The following is a 20,883-nucleotide window of genomic DNA, read 5'->3' as shown; positions in this document are numbered from 1 at the left end:
GGAAATTGCAAGATAATAATACCCAGACTTACACCCTTCAATTTTATGTTTTTACCTTATGTGTATGTTCTTACTTTTTGATAGTCATTGACATTATTAACCCCACATTTTTGCAGATGTTAGTTTCTATTCAGAATGATCTTCCCTGCTAGGCAAGGAGAAAAAATTCCTCCTCATTCATGGTTGCTTTCCAAGAACTTCAAAGAATGCCTCAAGACTCAAAGATTATTTTTGTCAAGGTACTTCTCCACTAACCTTCAAAAATACTTCAATTATACCATGGATCATTTAGCTGCAATTATATTTTATGTTTATCTCTGTATTCCAGGTTATGAGCCTTTGGAAGATGGGACTGGATTTCTTAATCATCTTTGTGTCCTGAGCACCTATATGTTATATGAATAGTTACCTCAAAGGTGGATTCAGAACAGTGTGGAGGATAGAAGGATAGATATGTGGTAAGTATGATAAAATGTAACTGTAGAATCTAAGTGGTAGATAAATAGTTGTTCACTACCAAATTCTTTTGAATGTTCTGTATGTATGATATTCTTCACATGTTGGGGAAGGGATGAATTGTTTGCTCAGAGACTAATTTAAATACCAGTCTTTTCCATCCAGTGTTCAATATATACATATATTTTTTTACTACATGAAATGTTTCACCATACAATAATGAAAATTTTACAAATTAAATACCTAGTACAGCACAATAACCAACAGTGTAAGCGCTAGGCCAATCTACCATAAAATTAATGATCTCATTAGAGATTCCCTAATAAAGGCCGTGTTGTTAGAACACATGCAATAACTTCTAGTTCTGCATCAATTTTCCCTCTAAATAATTATTAAAATAACTAAAAAAGAAACATTTTGTACACAATTATGAATACTATGAAGATGTACTACTTCAATCATTTTTACAGTTCATCTTAATCTCCAACAATAAAATCTAGTAAAATTATTAAAATAAAAATTACCAATATTTTCATTGGTTTCTCCATTAATCATCCCATTATACTCTCTTCTTCCTGGACGAGTCACTCTAAATAGCAATGAGTAAGACTTCACCATATGGCTGTTACTAGGTTCAAATTCATTACTGGAAACTGCAAGGGACGGGAAGTTTCCAGGTTTTGTTTGATTGAGGTCAGGATTCAAAGGCACCTGCTTTTTACCTGTAGGAACTTGCCTTATCGGACAACTTACATCCTGCAAAGGCAAAGATTATTATATTTATTTATGTATATGCAATGATAAGAATGATAATAAAACCTCTAATCACAGCTATAGGAAGTACAGTTTAGGGCATGATTTCCAAATGGCATGCTAAGATTCTAAACAAAGGTCTGAAAATTGTGATGAAGTGCAAAGAAAATATCAATCAACTATCTTTCAAATATTAACACAATTGAGGACTTCCTCAATATAATGAAAATAATGATATAGTATATCTTATATTTAGCTGATGGTCATCTTGAAGTGTTAAGTTAGAAATATAGAACTAAAACCATGCTTGAAGTATTACAACTCATGTAAACTACTCTTTTCCCTTAAATATTCTATTTTTAACAAAATAACGAATAGGAGCATTAGAAATGAAAAAAGATGATTACAATAACCCTACTGACAACAACCTTAAGAAACAGTAAATCCATATATTGAAATATATTGTCTATAAGAAGTAACATTAATCATCTTATGAGTAATGTTCTGTAGTTATATAACTAGGGCTATGCTGAAAGAGCAAAGCCAAAAAATTGCAAGATGCAGAAGACCTTTATAACAAGAAAATACAGTACATATTTTAGGTAGCTTCTGTTTTAAAACAAACAGAATGGATACTTATAGTCTTAAAATTCTGTTCTACAAGAGTGTAAAATGGGAAAAATATAAGTCTCTATCACCCCAGTTCTTACACTCTAGAGAGGACTATTAGCAAGCGGCTGTGCATATCCTTTGAAGAAAATATTTATGCCTTTTCTTAACACAAGAAGGATCATACTGTATAATCATTTCTTTTTTTGCCTAAATAATAATATATCTTGAAGAATTTTCACATCACTACTTATTGTGTGTGGGGTTTGGGGGACTGGAGAGTATTATTAATAAATTTTAGAGTTTTTAATATATACTTACACTGCTATCTCCCATCACTTTGGTCTACTCCGTATCGGTAGGACAGTTTTTACATCATCTTACTATGATTTTGGAAGAGCATTAGCAATAGGAACCTCTATACAGATCATTCTTATTCATTTTTTTTGGCCTTGTCCCACAGCTTGTGGGCTTTTAGCGCCTCAACCAGGGATAGAACCCATGCTCCCAGTGGTTAAAGTGTCCTAAATTTCTGGAATGCCAGGGAAGTCCCTCCCATTCTTAAAACACCCAAGGACTTCCAAGGCTACTAAAAGTAAACCTACTGGCTTTGGTGGGTTGCCCAAGAAATTTAACCAGCATAATACTTGTTTCTATGGTAAAATGATCTCATCTTGTAAATAAAAATTTGAAGCAATATATTAACAAGTTAATGACTGATAACGCTAACAGCAGAATTTCTTTGCCTGAGAGTACTGGTACAAGATAGTCCTTTAGGGAACTCTCTCTTAGCCCTTATTTTAAATACCAGTGTGTTTAAATAGCTAAGGTAAAAAAAAAAAAAAAGAAAAAAAAAAAACAAGCTAAGAGATTAGAGTAGCAGGAAGCAACTGAATTTATGTCCTAAGACGCTAAAAAATAAGCTTCTCCCCCCACTCTGTCATACTTCTATAACAAAGTTTTATGCAGATACCTACAGTCAGATTAGAAAAACTTGAAGACATAGGAGGTTGGCAAAAGAGGTTATCAATTTTACAATTCAGCCATCAACATATTTTAAAGCTTTTAAGGTTTAAAAGTGCTTTCCTGGTGACTCAGCGGTAAAGAATCCATCTGCCAATGCAGGAAACTTGGGTTTGATCCTGGGGTCGGGAAGATCCCCTGGAGAAGGAAATGGCAACCCACTCTAGTATTCTTGCCTGGGAGATCCCATGAACAGAAGAGCCAGGCGAGCTACAGTCCATGGGGCCGCAAAAGAGTCGGATATGATTTAGCGACTAAACAACAACCACATAGTTTAAAAACACAGTATATTTGCATAAACATATTTAATGAAAAAAATTATTCCATTTAATCCACCGGTATCATTTTATACATCACCTTTCTTTTTTTGTGGCAAACTTTCACAAGCAGGACTTCCAGGGTGACAGAATTTTGTTCATTTTCTGAATTTTGTGATGGTTTATCTAAATAGAAAAACAATACTTCAAAATCTATTAAAAAAAATAGTACTCATTTTCCTAAGATATCTGAGAATTTCAAACAAAGACTTTCTATAATGAAGTCTTCTCAGAAGTTAACTCATTCCTTTTCCCCAAAATCAGTTCCAAATTTAACAAATATAGTTAAAGCTTCTTAGTAGAAAGCATAAATGAAATAGTTCTGAAGAGGTAAGACACAAAATAATCATTTATTTTTTCCTTCTCCCAAAATCTATTAGAAAAATTTCCTAGTTAAAGATAAATTAAAATTGAATTGGTTACTATCTTTCATTTCATTTTGAATGCTCAGATGTCTAAACTAAAAGGCTCTCTGATTTGACCAAAACTTGTAACCGAAAGGATTAAAAAAAAATGGATTAAAAAAATATTAAACATAAGTTATTTTTAATAATATAAACATTATCATTTCACAAGAAAGTGAGCTATTTTTTGACCTTTCCCCCAGAATTTTTTTTTTCAGATTCTTTCCCCGTTACAAAATTTTTTTTTTAATTAATTAATTTATTTTAATTGGAGGCTAACTACTTTATAATATTGTAGTGGTTTTTGCCATACATTGACATGAAGTGTACATACAAGTGTACATACATCAGCCATGGGTGTACATGTGTTCCCCATCCTGAACCTCCCTCCCTCCCCCAGAATTTCTTTAAAGCCTAAATGGGAGAGCAAAAATCAAGATATTATTTACTACCTAGGAGAATCTCTTGGTTTACAAAGTTTAGGAATCTTAAAGTGATAGTATATAGTCTCTTTATCAATGAAGTTTAAAAAAAGGCTTCTACAAATTAAGGTTCCAGAATACTTCCCTACAACTTGTCTTTAATCAGAAAGGCACTAAATAGTCCAAAACTTTAAATATTTTATCATTCATTTATCATTAAGTTTCAACTTCATACAGAACTACTATGTTATATATATGTCTACACACACACACACATATATATGTTACAGATGAGTAATACACATATATATGTTACAGATGAATCCATAAACAAAGAAATAATCTTTGTTCTGGAATTTTAGGCAACACTTTTTCTGCTTAGAAACATTCTTCTTACTCAGGGTATATACGTAAAATACATTTGAATCAGTCTCTTGAAAGCCGTATCCAGGATAAAAATAATTTAACATACCCAAAATATCCAAATGTCCAAAATGCAATAACAAAAATACTCTCTGAACAATACTCACCATGGAAACAGTACCCTAATAATCTGTGTATTCATTCTAAGCAGTTATAAGTAGTAACTGCTAAATAAGATTCATTCAAAAACAAAAGAAAAAATAATATTTTAGGGATCTTGATGTTGTTTTTCTATCCTGGTTTCTTAAAAATATTATTTCTTAAAAAAATTACAAATATACCTTGAATAGACAAGAGAGGCAGTATATCTGCTTCTTTCCAACTTCCACTAATTTCAAAGTTATAATGGGAAATTACTTTCTGGAAATAGAAGTATTGACAGTTTACTTTCTCATTTATTCCGGTAATATCAAGAAAAAAAAAACTTTAAGTGAATTTGAGCAATTTTTGAACTTTTCTGTCATGTAGACAGGAAAAAAGTTTATCATACCATGTGCCAGTTAATTTCAACTAATTAATTCAAGTAAATTACTGTTAATTATATAATGTTAGTAAATAGTATTCAATTAATATCCATCAATAATTTCAATGATGAGTCATTTATGTTTATAGAAATACCTGAGAACAAAGGGCTAACAAACCTATAAAATTCAAATTATGAGCTTCTGAAGTATTAGAATTCATGTACTTTTTAAGTACCACAGGAGATCAAATACAATGAATGATTAGAAATAAGAACTCTACAAGATGATTATAAATGATTTAGGAGAAAAAACATGAAAATGCTACTCAGGTTACTTCTATTAAAAAAAAACAGACCAGGTCAAAGGCAAAACTAGAAGTTACATTAGCTGCTAATATGACCAGACTAATAGGACAGGTATGGCCAGACTTCAAATTTCTTACATTAAAAACTTGACTAGTTATCAAACTGTTCTAATAAAACCATTCTATTTATTATTACACTGTTTCTTACTGAACAATACTAAGGATGAACAACTTGACCTGTTTCTTCTGAAGATTTTATTCCATTGCATGATTATTAAAGGATACCCACACAAATTTAAGATGGACAAGCCTTTCAAAATGGCCTTTTATCCATTTTGAAACCAACTGAAACTTTTCCCAGTATGCTTTCACTTTTTTTTTAATGAAGTAACATTCAAGACTATATAATTTTCCTTTTATAGTATCTAACATATTGATATACCCCATTGGTTAGCAGTGCTCGTTTCAGTTGTTATAGCTTTGTACTGGGATGCCACAAAGTTTGTTTGGGTTTTTCCATAAAATGTCATTAAAAATTCTCACCATCTTTATAATTTAAAGTTTGAAAAACGTTGTAAATAAAAAATGACAAAATCTAAGAAATTTCATTTTATTAAGTCTTTCCCATATTTTCTACTGGCGATCTTTGGAAAGATGAGGGCTCTGAGTTGGGTAAGATAATGTTACAGTTTTTTCAACTGCGATACTTGGAGCCCTAAAAGGTATGATTGAGTTTTAAGAGGTGGAATTTCATCTATTTAGATAAGCTAATGTTTACCTTCAAGAATGATCCCACAAAATACTGATTATTTTAACAATGTAAAAATCCACTCATAACTTAAAAGGACAGCAAGAAAGCTGTAAGGAAACCAGGTGCTGAGCACAATCTTATGTATGTATAAGGCTGACCTACAATTTTTAAAAGCTTTTAAGACAGTTTTTTATTTATTTTTACAATAATATAATTGATTTACAATGTTGTGCCAACCTCTGATGTACAGGAAAGTGACTTATACGCATTCTTTATTTAAAGTCGTTTCTTAAAACTTGTTTCTCAGACAACCTATTTCTGAATTACCTTCATGCCTTATTAAAATACAGACTCCTAAACTCCACCAAAACCCTACTAGATCTAGGCCTTAGAGGATCCAGGTATATGTATTTCAAACAAACTGTCAAAATGTTTCCACACAGACTAAGACTTAAGAACTACTACTTTTAAAGTTTAATGATTTATAAGTTACATCCTCCATATTCCACTGTTGACCACAAAAGCAATAACTGAAATTGCTGGGGAAATCCACTAAAGAGAAATTAAATTATCAGAATCAACATCTTTTCCATTAAATATAATTTTACAAATTTACAGTTTTGTTTTCTTTTTTGCATTCACAAAGGTGTGCTGCCATAAACTGCCAGTAAGTTTACTTTTAAATACATACCATTTTTGTGGAAGAAACCAGTAAATGTAAGCTGCAGATGAGCTGACAAGCTAAACAGAACAAACAAAAAATTTTACTACTTTAATATGCTATAACAAAAATAACTTAGACTTTAAATATAACACTGAAATCAAAGCTACTTCATCTAATTTATAAATATTTGGTTGTCTAATTCTTAACTCTATTCAAGCCCACTGACTCCATGCTTTCCATGTTAAGCATGACATTCAAAACAGTGTGTCTATACACACTGAAATACATACACCACACAAATAGAAACAAAAAACACCAAAGAAGCAAAGCAGAAAGAGACCACCAAATAAGAGGCAAGATAATTTATAGTGCTTTAGTGTTCTACTTGTAAAACCGGGACAGATTTCCCTTCCCATCCCTCTAAACAACAGCCGAATCCATGCTACTCAATACTCAAGTGTTTTGAGTATTTTCAAGCTACAGAATTTCAACCTCCTTAACAAATGATGCAGAACCATCACTTTCTACTTCAATGAGGGATGAAATACACAATCACAAATATGCTATCGATTTGTTAGTTACTATTCAACATGTCATTTTCACTTTTAGTTTTAGAAACAATGCAAAGGAAGCATAAACTATAATGATCCTTTTGTTTCAATAACTGTCTACTAACAATGGAAAATCTATTAAGTTGGGATAAATGAAAACATCAACAGGATTTTGTAGTAGCTTTAAACTGGAAAAGAACAATCTATCTTTAAATCGGGAGCCATTCATAACTTTCCAGAACAGTTTCTGTCCTGTGATACAGACATCAGATTATAGAGGGCTCTAGAGAACAGATTTTGGGAAAAGGGAAGCAGTACTGAACCCTTACTCAAGAAATTTACTAGTGTAAAGAATCAAAGTAAAACAGTAAAAGCACAATATGGTTCAATAAAGGGTACCTTTTTCTTTTTAAATGATGTGAACAATCTATGCATTCATACAACCACAGTTATACAAAGACTTTGAGACAAGAGAGCAATGAGGAATAAACAATGGTTAGAAATGAGGACATATTACTAACAGATTAGTTTTGTAACTGTGCCCAGGACTCTAAGTCTTAGAGGAATAGGAGGTAAGTGAGATATTTCAAAAGAAGATGTGAGGATGCCTCTATTTTCTAGTGAGATAATCCATGAAAGTGTACGCTAAAAAACTACAGGGTGGGAGTCTTGAAGGGCATTTCTAGAACGGTACTAAGAAAAGTAAGCTAGGATATCAACAGACTAACAAAATGACTGTGAAGTGTAAGGGTTCAAGCAGAGTTAGAAAGCATAAACATAAAGGAAAAATTAGTAACTGTAACTTAAGTATCAAGAAAATTTTTTTAAAAGTACATTAAGAGGATCAACTGTAAATGAGCTCAAAGGACTTTTTCCAAGGTGATGAAAATGTTCTATATTTTAACTGCGGTTATGGTTGCACGAATGTATACATTTGTCAAAACTCAAACTTATATACTTAAGGTGAGTATTATTATACTGAATATTAATTATATACAAGTTGATTTTTAAAAAGTATATATACCATCTATAAACTCTACAAGCCATTTTACTAAAAGATAACTAGCATTTTTCTATAAAAAACTGTTCTGTAAACGAAATCTTATAATGTAAAACGGGTGAAACTCCAAAATTAAACTGAGAAATCGAGAGAAATATTCCAGTTTCCACATGTTATAAGGTAACTCACTAGTCACAACCAGCCTATCCTATTCTTAGTTGCTTCAGTTAAACCTACATACTAAAGGCCAGGTTAATTTTCTTAAAACATCATTTTAAATGAATCATTTCTTTCTCCAATTTTCTAATGGGTCCCCAACTGCCAAATCTTTTCTCTAAGTGCTATCTGTGATATGGTTCCTATTTCTCTTTAGCCTTAATAAAGCCTCATATAAGAAAGTAGAATAGAATGATAAAATAGAGACAAATCCAAGTTTGAATTCTGGCTCTAGTTATTAGCTGTGACCTGGTATCTATAAAATGAAGATTGGGAGGCATGGGTAAAATACTAAAGAATCCATCAAAATACTTGCTTCCCCTTCTACAAAGACCCCATCCCCAGTCATCCCAGAGCTTAATTTCCTTTATAAGCACTTGTATGTACTACTTTTTGTCACATTCTCTCCACACATTCTCTTTTAACATATCAGTGTCCTTTGTTATCTAGCAACTTCTTACAGAAAGGCATTCAACAAATGATTTTCAAAAGGATAATGCTGTCCTCCCTAGACCTGTAAGATTTTTAAGGTCAGGGATCAGGACCCATTATATTGTGGTACTTCTACAATTATTTACATTGTTTTTATAGGAAATTCAATCCTATGTTCCAACTGTGAAACAACAAAAATACCTTGCATTGATCTACCCCAGAAAACACTTTATATTAGTGTTATTCAAAACCTGGTCTACCCACTGAGTTCACTGGAGAAACTGTTACCATTCCACAAGGCAAGATATTGAGAATTAGACTTTAACCATTTTTATAGAAATTTAGCATTGACATGACATCCAAGTATGTGATCAATATATTTTACAAAAGTATCCATCTACAAAAGATTGGAAATTAAAAACAGAAAGTCACCACAGGATGGTTTGAGGCACAGTTTTAAATGGTACATTACAAATTAAATGAGATGGCAGATTCATTCAGCCACCATATAACACTGTTTGAGAAAAGAATTCCAAATTTCAATTAACCAACTTAAAAAATAAATTTGGGAATGTGATTTGCTATGTATAATTTCCCCTAAAAGTAAGCACTAAAAGGGGAAAACACTCTCCTAAAAGTAAACACCCTGATATGTACCTAGAATATAATGTAACAATGAGGCCAAGTTGATTCCTTTCACGGATGGTTTAGTCCAAGGAAAGGACAGTTTTCTCTCCCTTTCTGATTTACCCTCTTCCCTCTCTTGTGGCTACTGTGTCTACCTCTTAATTGGTTAAGCTGGATCAGAGGAAGGGAAGAAAGAAACATGTAGGACTGGTCAGGCCTATCTGGTCTTAGGCAGCATAGAATCCAGCTTAGATGATCAGAATAAGGTATCAGATAAGGATTTGGTTCATCTTCATGATATGTTCCCTATCTTTATCTTCTTAGGAAGAAAGCAATATGTCAACAGGAAACTAGAGGGGGAATGTGAAATTTGGGGATAAGATTCTAAGCACAAGTAATTGACAAGTATCTGACAATTGTAAAGCAGTCTGCAGAATAAGGTTAAGTAAATTTAAATTCATAAGAGACGAATATTTTGAGATGAGATTCATGTAGGAAACTCAAATTTTAGGAGTAGACAGATCCCACACAAGGACCAACATTTTTATGCAGGAAAGAAACCAAGGTTAGTGCCTCAAATTTATACACATTAATCTGACAGTGGCAGGTTTAAGACTTCATTTCTACAGTCATGGCTATATGACCTCAAAACAGGTCAAATGTGATGATAAGCTAAGTTACATTTAATGTTATGATGTAAACATTTAGACGACTAGCATTTATTAGTATATTGCTTCATACTGTAAACTGTGTGTATCAAGCTGTTTCTAAAAGATGTTTATTTTCCTTAAGACTTAAGTAAAAAAACAGCTGCTGTATTCACAAAAAAAGTCAATAAAGATATGATTGTTTTAGGGGAAAAATCTGTTCTCAAATAGATTTTAAGAATCATATATGATTAGTGGTGAATGATAAGTCACCTTCAGAAGTAAGTATGTACAAAGAAATTTACAGCCCAGATTCTAAAAAAGGAACAATTAAAACTTAAGTCTGAAAAGATGTTGATATAAAAACAACTTCAAAACTTACAATCAAGACAGAATTGTTAAAAAAAAGAGAGAGAAAGGGGAGGAAGACATCAGACCGTATTATGGTGGAAAAAGACATATAATCAACTTAAGCAGCAGCTTGAAGTTTTAAAAATGCAGCTAAACCTACAAAAGAGGTGGCTAGAGTAACACCATTAATGCAATATATCTATTTAAAATAATTTACAGCTTTCTTAGGATAAAGACCAACAACCTTAAATAGCCTACAAGGTTCTGCATTATTTGGTCATGGCCATCTGCTCCAGTCTCATCAAATGTCATTTTCTCTCCACTCTCTCTAGTCAGCTACACTGCCCTCAAATGATGTTATGTTCCCTTTAACTAGAATCACCTACCTGCTCACCCTCTAGCCTCATTTTACTCCTATATTCATGTTTCAAATCTCAGCTTCTTCCTTCAGGGAAGCTCTCATTGAACATTTCTATTCCCAAATTAGACTCTGAAACAAGAGCTGATTCTCCTGCCTTATACAGCCATAGTTTCCCTATGTGTGTACTTTTACTTCGCAGCATTTATATTTATTTTACAATTATGCCTTTTTCCCTAAATGCTGATAAACTCCAGAAAGGCAAGGTCTTCATCTGTTTTGCTCACTGTTATATCCACTAGGTCTTAGTGAAGTGTCTGGGACATGGTACATGAAGGAAATGGGAATCCCAGAAAAAAATAGATCTGAATTTTGTTACAGTACAAAAAGATGATAAGAAAAGGAAGATTACTAACTCAAAAGTTTCGGTTGTAATAACAACAACATAAAGTGATGAAAGGCACTTTACCTTTTCAACCTACTAAAAACATAGGTTTGGAAATATACCTAGTAGATGTTCTACTTCAGTTATCTTTGGAAGGAATTTCTCCAGCTACTAACAGGACCAGGAATGGAAAATGATTAAGTGGAAATGCTTCTCATTTGACCACAGGAAATATTTCTGGAAGCAATTCCAATTTGGAAATTTTTTCATGCTACCTTTCAGTCAGTGGAGATGCACTTAGAAGTCAGGAGTTGTGACTAGAGAATTCTCAAACTGGTAGGATTAATAGCCCAAGAAACCCCTGGGATCCTGCTAAAACAGAAAACTACAGAAAGATCAGAGATTTATACCAATGAACCATAGAGCTTGGTCAAAACTCAAAACAAATTCAGAATCCACAATATACTGGCAAGTCAGAAACAAGGGATGGAGAGGATAGAACATAAGGTATTATATTATAAATTCTAAAAAGAAAGACATTTTAAATATACATAACCACACCAGAAGAGCAAGAAGAAAAGATTAGGAAAAAATAGAGACCAGAGATGTGACCACTATGAATTTCTAAAATTTCCTAATGGCTATGGAGTGTGCAGAAGCCATTGTACAAGAAAAGAAATCATCTTCATAGTTGGTGGGTATTACTATTGAGTTTTAAGGTTACAAATGCAACCCTGATCTATTGTCACAAATTGACTGATACCTTAAAGAAGTGATAACCATGAAATGTCCCATGTTTCTTTTTTTCTATCAGCTTCTCCCCCAATAAATTTCTGCCATTATCTTTGACAAGTAAAATAACTGCAGAGTTAAAGTATAAAAGACAAAAAAGACCTTCAACACCAACTTCATTTTGCACAGATAATGCCAGGAATTTGGTTTTGTTTTTAAGTCTCTACAACTGTGATAAATAGATCAGGCATTTGACTGTTCTAACCTTTGGGCTGCAGTACTACAGTATTTGGGGTATCTCAACAGTCTCCTGGAACTTTGGGGAATGATGCTTTGGGTTTGAGAGTGGAGACATTAAGACTGTTGAGGTACTGAAAGAACATGAGTTCCAATGGAATATATCCCAACTGTAGCTACTGAACAAACCCAGGATCCAATTAAACTGAGTAAGAGCTTTATGTTTAAGACAGTACAGAATAAAAATATAGATGGGAGATACTTTATTTGTAAATGATTTAAGATTTTAATGTCTACTAATTTCATGGAACAACAAAGATTTACCTTGTTCTCCCGTAAGAGAGTCTGACAATAGATCTTGAAAGCAAGGTTTTACAGTGCTGACATTATATACTGCTGTCTAGGGAACTTACAATCCTAGGTGATAAAGTTCAGTAGAATGGCAGGATTATGCCTAATTTGAGATGCGAAATACACTGAAGGAATTTAATAACATAGGGCCTTGTGGGTAAACTTAAAATGAACCATTTCTCAGTTAATTTTAGTGACTCTGGGAGCAACAATGAGACATTCATAAAGATGGAGTGTGTGTGTGGCATGGGGGGGGTGGGGTGTGGAACATCTAGTATAGTAACTCAATACCTCATGGGCCTAAAGAGCCTTGCTGAGTATTAAGTAAGCATGGTCAGCTCCAACACAGTTAGGTCTGTTTAAAAAGATCTTGGGGAAAAAAGAAAAAAAAAAAGATCTTGGGGAGCTGAAACGACCAACTCACTGGTCCAAGTTAGATCCTAGACTATTTTCAAAATTACAAGCAGGAATTCTATGCAACTCTCTGAAGTTTCTGTGAGTTGGTCAACAATACCCTTGTTACAGTACTGGCAGAGTTGTTAAACTCATTGGGTCAAAATGAATATAATTATTTGGTGAGTGCCAGTATAAGATTATCTTCCTCACAACACACACTCAAGAGAAGTTCTGTAATATTTATCAAAGTCAAGGTCACAATGAGATAGCAGTCATGTTTAGCAGTGATGAAGGTAGAACCTTGATGGGGGAGATGAAGAAACGGTCAAGTTTTCTTTTTGTTTTCACTCTTCCTTCTCACACAAGCCTCAGAAGACCTGAGGGCAAACTATTACGTTATTTAGGAGAAAAGAAGAGAGGATGTATGGTCAGGCTCTGACTACAGTTTCACACTTTAACTACAAAATGCCCAGAGGATCCCAAAAGCTCTTTCCAGGGCAGGTGAACAAACAAGGATTTGGAATAGAAATTCAAGCAAAGAATAGAGGGTGCATGCACTGAGCATATTTTCAGTCTATATAAACCAATCCTGTAAGGTATTCCTTGGGCAGTAACCGATTAGGTAAAGATTTGGGATCTCAGCTTCTAGAATGAACCATCAAAGTTTATTTACAAATCAAGACTGCCTAGATATGGAAATATAAATTACACTTCAGTCCTACACAAGACTGCAAACTTTTCAAATGAGATTAAAAAAAAAAATTCAAATAATAACCAAACTGAAAAGGCAAACTTAAAAGAAATTACAAAAATGACATCTCTTAGTCACAAAAATGAGATACTATAAATAAAGCCATCAGTGAGTTAATGTACATCCTATCTAAATTGGTAAGGTATGATTTAAAACTTCAAGAGAAAAAGAAAAATCCATGTGGCAGTTTTCTCAATTCCATTTTTTAAAAAATCTAGTATTTTTAGTTCTACATTCTCCCCTGAAAGTAGTCAATGAATAAACAAATACCACCCAAGTCCCTGTTTCTCTTTAGAATAATACTCAACTTTACTTATCAAAGACTGAGATGCCTACTGTCTAGGATTGGAAGCATCTGTCTAGCCTAGGGAGATATTAAGCTACTGGGAACATTTAGGGATTAATTCTGGGAATCATATCTGAAAACACACATTAAGGTTCTGTCCAAAAGGCCAGGTTTCTGAAACTATCATGTGATAAACACATTTCAAATATAAACTATAGTTAAGAATATTTTGTCTGAAGGACGTCAATAAGAGGAAGGATGAGAAAGGGAAAAAAAGTGCCTCTCTCAGAACTGTAGATGATTCCTTAGAAAAGCTGTGATCGTGTGAAGCACTTGGCACAGCACCTTGAGTACAGTTGAGTATACCATACACATGAGCCTCCATCTTTCTTCAGATGAGGTAGCAGGATTAATACTAACTGCAGAAGTTACAGAAACTTTGATTCAAAATGCAAGAAACTGCAGTAGAGAAAAATAATAATGAACAGAACTGCCTTAGAAAACAGTGCGTTTCCAAGATGAGGAGATATTCAAGATGAGGCTAAGAACGGATTCTCTGCCAGGGATGCTACAGAAGTAATCCCTGATTTGTGTATGAGTTTGGATCAAATGACCTCCAAAGTTCACTCTAACTCCTTACAATATTAAGGTGATCACAAGGAAAATGATCACTGTACTTTTTCTTTTTTCCTCAAGTTTGTCACTTAATGTAAACTGATAGGTTATCTTACCTATGAGATTCTTGCTCTCCTTTCATTTTCTCTACTTTTGATAACATATCATCAACTTTAAATGTTTTCCTGGAAGAAACAGATAAACAAAATAATCACTTCTCAACTGGGAAAAACAAACAGATTATACTTTATTGTCACTATAATAGGCAAACTGGATATGTGATTTTTATTTTTATTAAGATAAATTCTGGATGGTTAGCCGTAACAATGAATACTATTGAGACAGTGTATATTATAATACAGCAAACAAGCCTTCAAGTCCCATCTCAAAGGCTAACTTTTCCATGAAACCTTGGGTAATTAATCCGAAACTAGAGGGATTTCTCCGTACCTATGGCACTTGGTTTATATTTATTTTGACATTTAGTCTCTTAAATGTGAAACTTGAATAAATATTTTATTTCTATTAGATTATAAGTTCCTAAAGGGCAGAGATTCATCTTCTTCAAGGAAAGCCACATGGTGCTTGGCATGTTGCCTTAATCTTGGTAGGTGCCAAGCATCTGTCAGACTGAGCCAAACAAATACAAATTTTATGTATATTTTGAAACATTCATATTTCTATTAAGTAACCTGACAAATATGGATATTCCATAAAACATATGAAGTACACCCTCAAAGATGAGCAGTAATGGCTAAAGTTTAATGTCATTTTAAAGAGATGGTTGTCACCATCATGAAAAAAATTTTGAAGTTTAAAGGACATACCATCAAATCATAACAAAATCATCAGTTTTTAACTTAACAAGTTTAAGAGAAAAAAGTAATTCTCCACAAAATAGAAACTTAAATGAAGAATAACCACACTCTCAGTAAGCAATTTAAGAATGAATGGATTCTAAAACAAGTCTCATCTTCGTTCTTAAGGTAACCTACTATTTACATTTTTTAGAGGCTAAAAAACTAGACCCATTTATGTTAATGGGAAACAAATATTTCTTATACTCCCTTCAAATTTAGAACTTGAAAAGATTCATGCATTCCACATTAATTACTTTGTTAGGCTTGAATTCAGATACTAGAAATTACTAATATGCTCATTCCTCAAAAACCGCTATTGTACCCTATAATAAAATATCAGTAGAGAAATGTTGATGTAAATATATCATACCAAAACACTGATAGGAAGAATAGAGTTGATATAATCTATACTTCAGGTGAATAAATAGCCTCCATTAACAAAAGATCGTTTTAAAAAAAAGCTTCTCTCTTTACCTTTAGAGTTAATGAAAACCTCAATATTAAAAGTTTCATCTGATAAAGCATAGGAAGAAGTTCTTTAAGAAGGATGGCAATACATTTTCAATCTCCATAGATAAGAGAGAAGAAAGAAGAAAAACGTACGATTCTTTTAGGCTAGTTACAAAGAACTTTTCAGTATAAATACTGAAATGTACTACTGAGGAGGTTGTAAAGTTTCTGGAAACTTTTAAGAATAAAATGTTTATCTTTGTGTAATGATTAAGAAGAAACCTTGTCTGTAGGAAGAAAAGTTAAGACTGTAGGTCACAAGGTTCATCTCTTCCAACTTTATGGAGACTTTACATAGAACTGAATATTAAGAACCATTTGAATAGGTTAGATCATACAGGCAACCCAGCATTCCTTAGGAAAAACAAAACAAACCATATAGGCAACTACATAAAAGCAGCCTCACCTTCCAACACCAAGTATTTCTGTTTTTTAGAAAGGTACTGCTACTGTAGCTCAGATTTAACAAGGGATATAGTTATCAAAAGGTCATCAAAATGGATAATATTATTAAAATTCAAGAAATTTCAGGAAATTCTGGAGGGAGGATTCAGAAGCAGCTTACATGAAACATAGTAAAATGGGCTCAATAAGACACCCTTCTCCCCTCACCAGTGTTTCCACTGTGTCAGGGTAGTGTCAGCCTATAAAATTTGAATACCTCTATGAAGTACAACGAAAGTAAAAGACTTTAACAAATATACCAGATTTAATCTTACACCTGCATGTCAAAAGGAGTGATAAGTATATTCCAACAATGAGTATTATGTTGTAATGGTACAAAAGGAGTTCCCAAAACATAGTGAGCAAAGGGATAGTACTAAAAGCAATTTTGTAAAAGCAGTTTCAAGAACACTGAACAAAGACCACAATCACTGGGCTAAATTCGTCACCTTCCAAATTCACTAACTACTTTGAAAAAGACAGCACTCATTTGAAGGTATTAAATTGTAGTATAAGTGTTAAAAATGAGTCAGTGTCTTATACAGGCCAAGCATGCAAGAAAAGAATGAAGTGATTCCTAATGTATTTTTACATGCAAAATAGACTAAATGGAACGTGTATGTTTCTTGGCTGGCAAACTGCTTAGAAACTGTCCAAAAGACAACTTTTTACCCATGCGGTACTAAATTAAGAAAATTCACTTCTACTACCAAACTTTTAAAATGGCTTCCACTCCTTAGCGGACAAGAGTAATGTATCCCACAGACAGTTTAATAAACAATCATGATGTATTCTTTAATCCACTTATAGATTAACTCAAATTTACTTTTAAAGAACTTTATCACTTTAAATTAAAGTCAGATAGCATTCTAGATGATAACTGCAGGTAATTTTTTTCTTGGGCCACATGGCAGCATCCAGGATCTTAGTTCCCTGATCAAGGACTGAACCCGTGCCCCCTGCAGTGCAATTACAGAATCTTAGCCACTGGATCCAGAGAAGGCAATGGCACCCCACGCCAATACTCTTGCCTGGAAAATCCCATGGATGGAGGAGCCTGGTAGGCTACAGTCCATGGGGTCGCTAAGAGTCGGACACGACTGAGCGACTTCACTTTCACTTTTCCCTTTCATGCACTGGAGAAGGAAATGGCAGCCCACTCCAGTATTCTTGCCTGGAGAATCCCAGGGACGGCGGAGCCTGGTGGGCTGCTGTCTATGGGGTCGCAGAGTCGGACACAACTGAAGCGACTTAGCAGCAGCAGCCGCTGGATCTCCAGGAAAGTCCTCTAGATCTCATTTCCATATTAAAAATATTGAAAGAAAAATTTACTACTTAATCAAATCCTACTTTTAGAGAGTAAATCAAGGGTCTGCAAACTATGGACCATTGGCCAAATCCAGCCTACTGTCTGTTTTTGCACAGCCTATGAGCCAGAATGCTTTTTATATTTATATGTTTATATTTATATTTCCAAGTGATTTGATAATAGAGAAGTCTAAATCCCAATTGTTAAATGCTACCCCCTCACCCCACTTTGCAAAAATAAAAGAATCCCACATTTCTCACTAGTAGGCATGTATTATAAAACACTGCAGTAGGGAATTCCTAGATGGTCCAGTGGTTAGGGCTTAGTGCTTTCACCACTGGAGCCTAGGTTTAATCCCTGGTGAGGGAACTATGATCTTGAAGGCCATGTGGCCAAAAAAAAATACACTGCACTCAATCATTATATTTTGAATTTCATCAATAAAAAAATTTGTTGACATATGTTTTTTCTTTTTTGTATAATACCTATATACTACCTAATAGCCTCAATTCTGTATCCTAGACCACAAAGCCTAAAATATTTACCATCTGGTCCTTTACAGAAAAAGTTTCCTGAACCCTGGTATAGAGTAGACAGGTAAAGAACTGACATATTTAATTCTGCTGCCTAGTCCATCCCTTTCTTTCTAGTTATTTACAAATTTGACAGTTTTCATCGGTTAAATTCGTGTGTAGGCCTGCGCACCATCGCGCGTGTGCTCTCTCTCTGGATCCAGAGGGATTATCAAAAGACAAACGGTTTTAACATTTTAATCCTTCAAAACACACCTAGATAGATCTACAAAACTAAACTATGTCTTACCATAAAAAACACTGATACTTACTTAGTAACCAGCAGGAGTCTCCAAAGGAGTTTATTTTCAAAGTATACTGAAAAGCTTAATGGTTTTCCTAAGTCAAGACTATAACAATACCAAATGCTTAGTAGAGGTTCTCTCCTTTAAAGTTTTGTTCACTTGATATGCTCAGTAAATAATCACAGGCACAGAACAAGAAACTAACATTCCATAATTATATACGGTTAAATGTTAAAAGCAAAATAAGCTCTCTGATACTTCTAGATTCCACTTTCAGACTAAGCAATTAAGACTAAGAAGTTTTTAAAGACATTCCTCCTACTGACTTCAAAAGTATTTCCCTTTTAATAAAACCACCACCAAAGATATAAAATGAGATTTCTTTATTGTTAGAACATAACAGAAATACTCAGACATTAACTGGTAAACTTATGTATCAAAGATATGTTCCCATGAGCCCTAATTTAGTAAATATTTAAATCAACTCCTACCAAACTTGAAAAAAACTATTAGCACAGAGCAAAAACATCAGTCAGTAAAATCACTTCATTTACTTCACTACTAGATCATTTCTATCAGGAATAAACTGGCAATCAACTGGGATTTACAAAAGTGGTACTTTAAAAAGTCGCTTTGCAATCAATTCAATTACTCTTTCACCTCAGTATTCATATTTAACCTTTCATTAGAGATTGTACTTTAAAACAAAATTTTAACATGGTTTGATCAACTTGAAATAAGATTCATAAAATGTACCTTTTGATGTTTGTTCTGGAGTTTCGATGAGACATGTAAGTAAGAGTTCTATGCAAAAATATTGGCTATAAAAAAAGTTAAAATATTCAAATTAAATAGATGAAATTCCAGGAAAAAAATAATGCTGATGAATTTTGTTGATTACTTACCGCTATAAGATTTCGTGTTCGAAGAAATCTATAGATTTGCGTTGGTTCTAGGTAACAGAAACAAAACCCCAATGTTATCTAAACTCACTCATTACTTAAGTTGTTAAGAAAATACCAACCCAGCCCATGTTATAACCAATATAATCTAATCACCTATATGAAAATCATGTACTGAATATTTACATCAAGAAAATTAGTATGCACAATTAAATGACATTCAGTCTACTACACACATTCACAAAATGCATCTACATTTTTTAAATTTAAAGTACTCTATATCTTGTTTTTAAGGCTTGCATATCTAAGGCAGCTATTTTTAAATGAGTTTGTATGCAAAACTGAAGAGAAGTAGTTACATTCATTTAACTTAGTTAATATAAACTACTAATAACCCATCTCTTTCTAAAAATTAGCTAAAATGAGATGGATTCCGTAAAAGAACTCCTTATTGATGCCAATAACAAAAATGAAATGTTCACTTTTTAATTAGTCTTTTCAAAGTCTGTGCAGTAGTCAGCTCAAACAGAATACAATTGTTACCTAGATAAATGTCCCAATACAGATATGAGCAAAGTTAGTCAGTACTGAAATCTAAAACACAGATCAGCTAAAATTTTCATTGAATTTATTTCCAGCTATAGTTGAAGTTTCTAATTTGCTCAATGTAAATATTACCTCAGTATGTAAATACTATCGCAACACAAATTTTTAAAGTAATAGATTCTCAGAATGTTTTTATGTTGTTTAGTTAAATTTGTTACAAAGGATGTATGTTATATAGAAAATATTTTATACACAAATACCATAATACCAGTTACATTAATGACATGTTAGTAATATGTTTCTTTAAATAAAGCAGTATAAAAATGACTATATCAGTAAATACATCAAAGCATATACACGTCTCAGAAACTAAGATCAATATTAAAGAATCAAGTTTTTCTGTGACCAAATCTCTTTTTTTTTTTCCCAAATCTAACTCTTAATGACAGTTCAATCTCTACAAAGCAGACTCATCAGAAAGCAAGATAGATAAAACTTTCTTGGAGGATTTGTCTTCTCATAATATTTAGAGAGAATTTTTTGTATTTCCACTCAATCTTTAGTTAGCTAAGTTTTAGTTTCAAATAAACTAAAAGGAGATGAGATGTTTTAGAAAGGGTACAAACATGTATGTTTATTGTCATCACTGTACTTTTAGTATTTCCAATTGAAAGCCTCTACAAATTTCCAAAACTATATTAAGGAAACGCGAGAATAATGTAAATCTCTCTCAAGCAGGTTCAATACTCATTTCAATAAAAACTGAAATTCCTTGTATTAAATTCCCATTAGAATTTCATGAAGCACTAATGAGAGAGAATGAAAGAAGGGTATTAAACAATGTAATACATCTTTCCAAGCACAGCTGATACCATGCCCTTAACATATGCCACGGAAAATTGTAAATAAAGACATTGAGTGGTAGAGCTGAGTTTATTCAAGTTTTTGTAAGATATCTAGCTGTTAAATA

General features: G+C 33.1%; 1 protein-coding gene across 5 annotated transcripts in view; it reads right to left on the bottom strand.

The window, feature by feature from the left end:
* SUZ12 (SUZ12 polycomb repressive complex 2 subunit) overlaps positions 1-20,883 on the bottom strand; it is a 37,994-nt gene that overhangs the window by 15,734 nt on the left and 1,377 nt on the right. For 2 of the 5 annotated variants that reach the window (XM_081579703.1, XM_081579701.1), the window contains 6 exons: positions 19,371-19,417; positions 19,222-19,286; positions 14,642-14,710; positions 6,618-6,667; positions 3,199-3,284; positions 981-1,212 (listed from right to left, as the gene is read on the bottom strand). In XM_081579703.1, coding sequence (XP_081435829.1) covers positions 981-1,212; positions 3,199-3,284; positions 6,618-6,667; positions 14,642-14,710; positions 19,222-19,286; positions 19,371-19,417 — 549 coding nt within the window. Of the gene's footprint in view, positions 1-980; positions 1,213-3,198; positions 3,285-4,688; positions 4,768-6,617; positions 6,668-14,641; positions 14,711-19,221; positions 19,287-19,370; positions 19,418-20,883 lie in introns of all 5 variants that reach the window. The other 3 variants (XM_081579704.1, XM_081579702.1, XM_081579705.1) reach the window with 2 other exon arrangements.

The sequence above is a fragment of the Giraffa tippelskirchi genome, chromosome 3 (genome assembly GCF_054371585.1).
Source record: "Giraffa tippelskirchi isolate mGirTip1 chromosome 3, T2T-mGirTip1v1.2.pri, whole genome shotgun sequence".
NCBI classification, from domain to species: Eukaryota; Metazoa; Chordata; class Mammalia; order Artiodactyla; family Giraffidae; genus Giraffa; species Giraffa tippelskirchi.
This window is presented reverse-complemented; position numbering and strand designations above follow the sequence as displayed.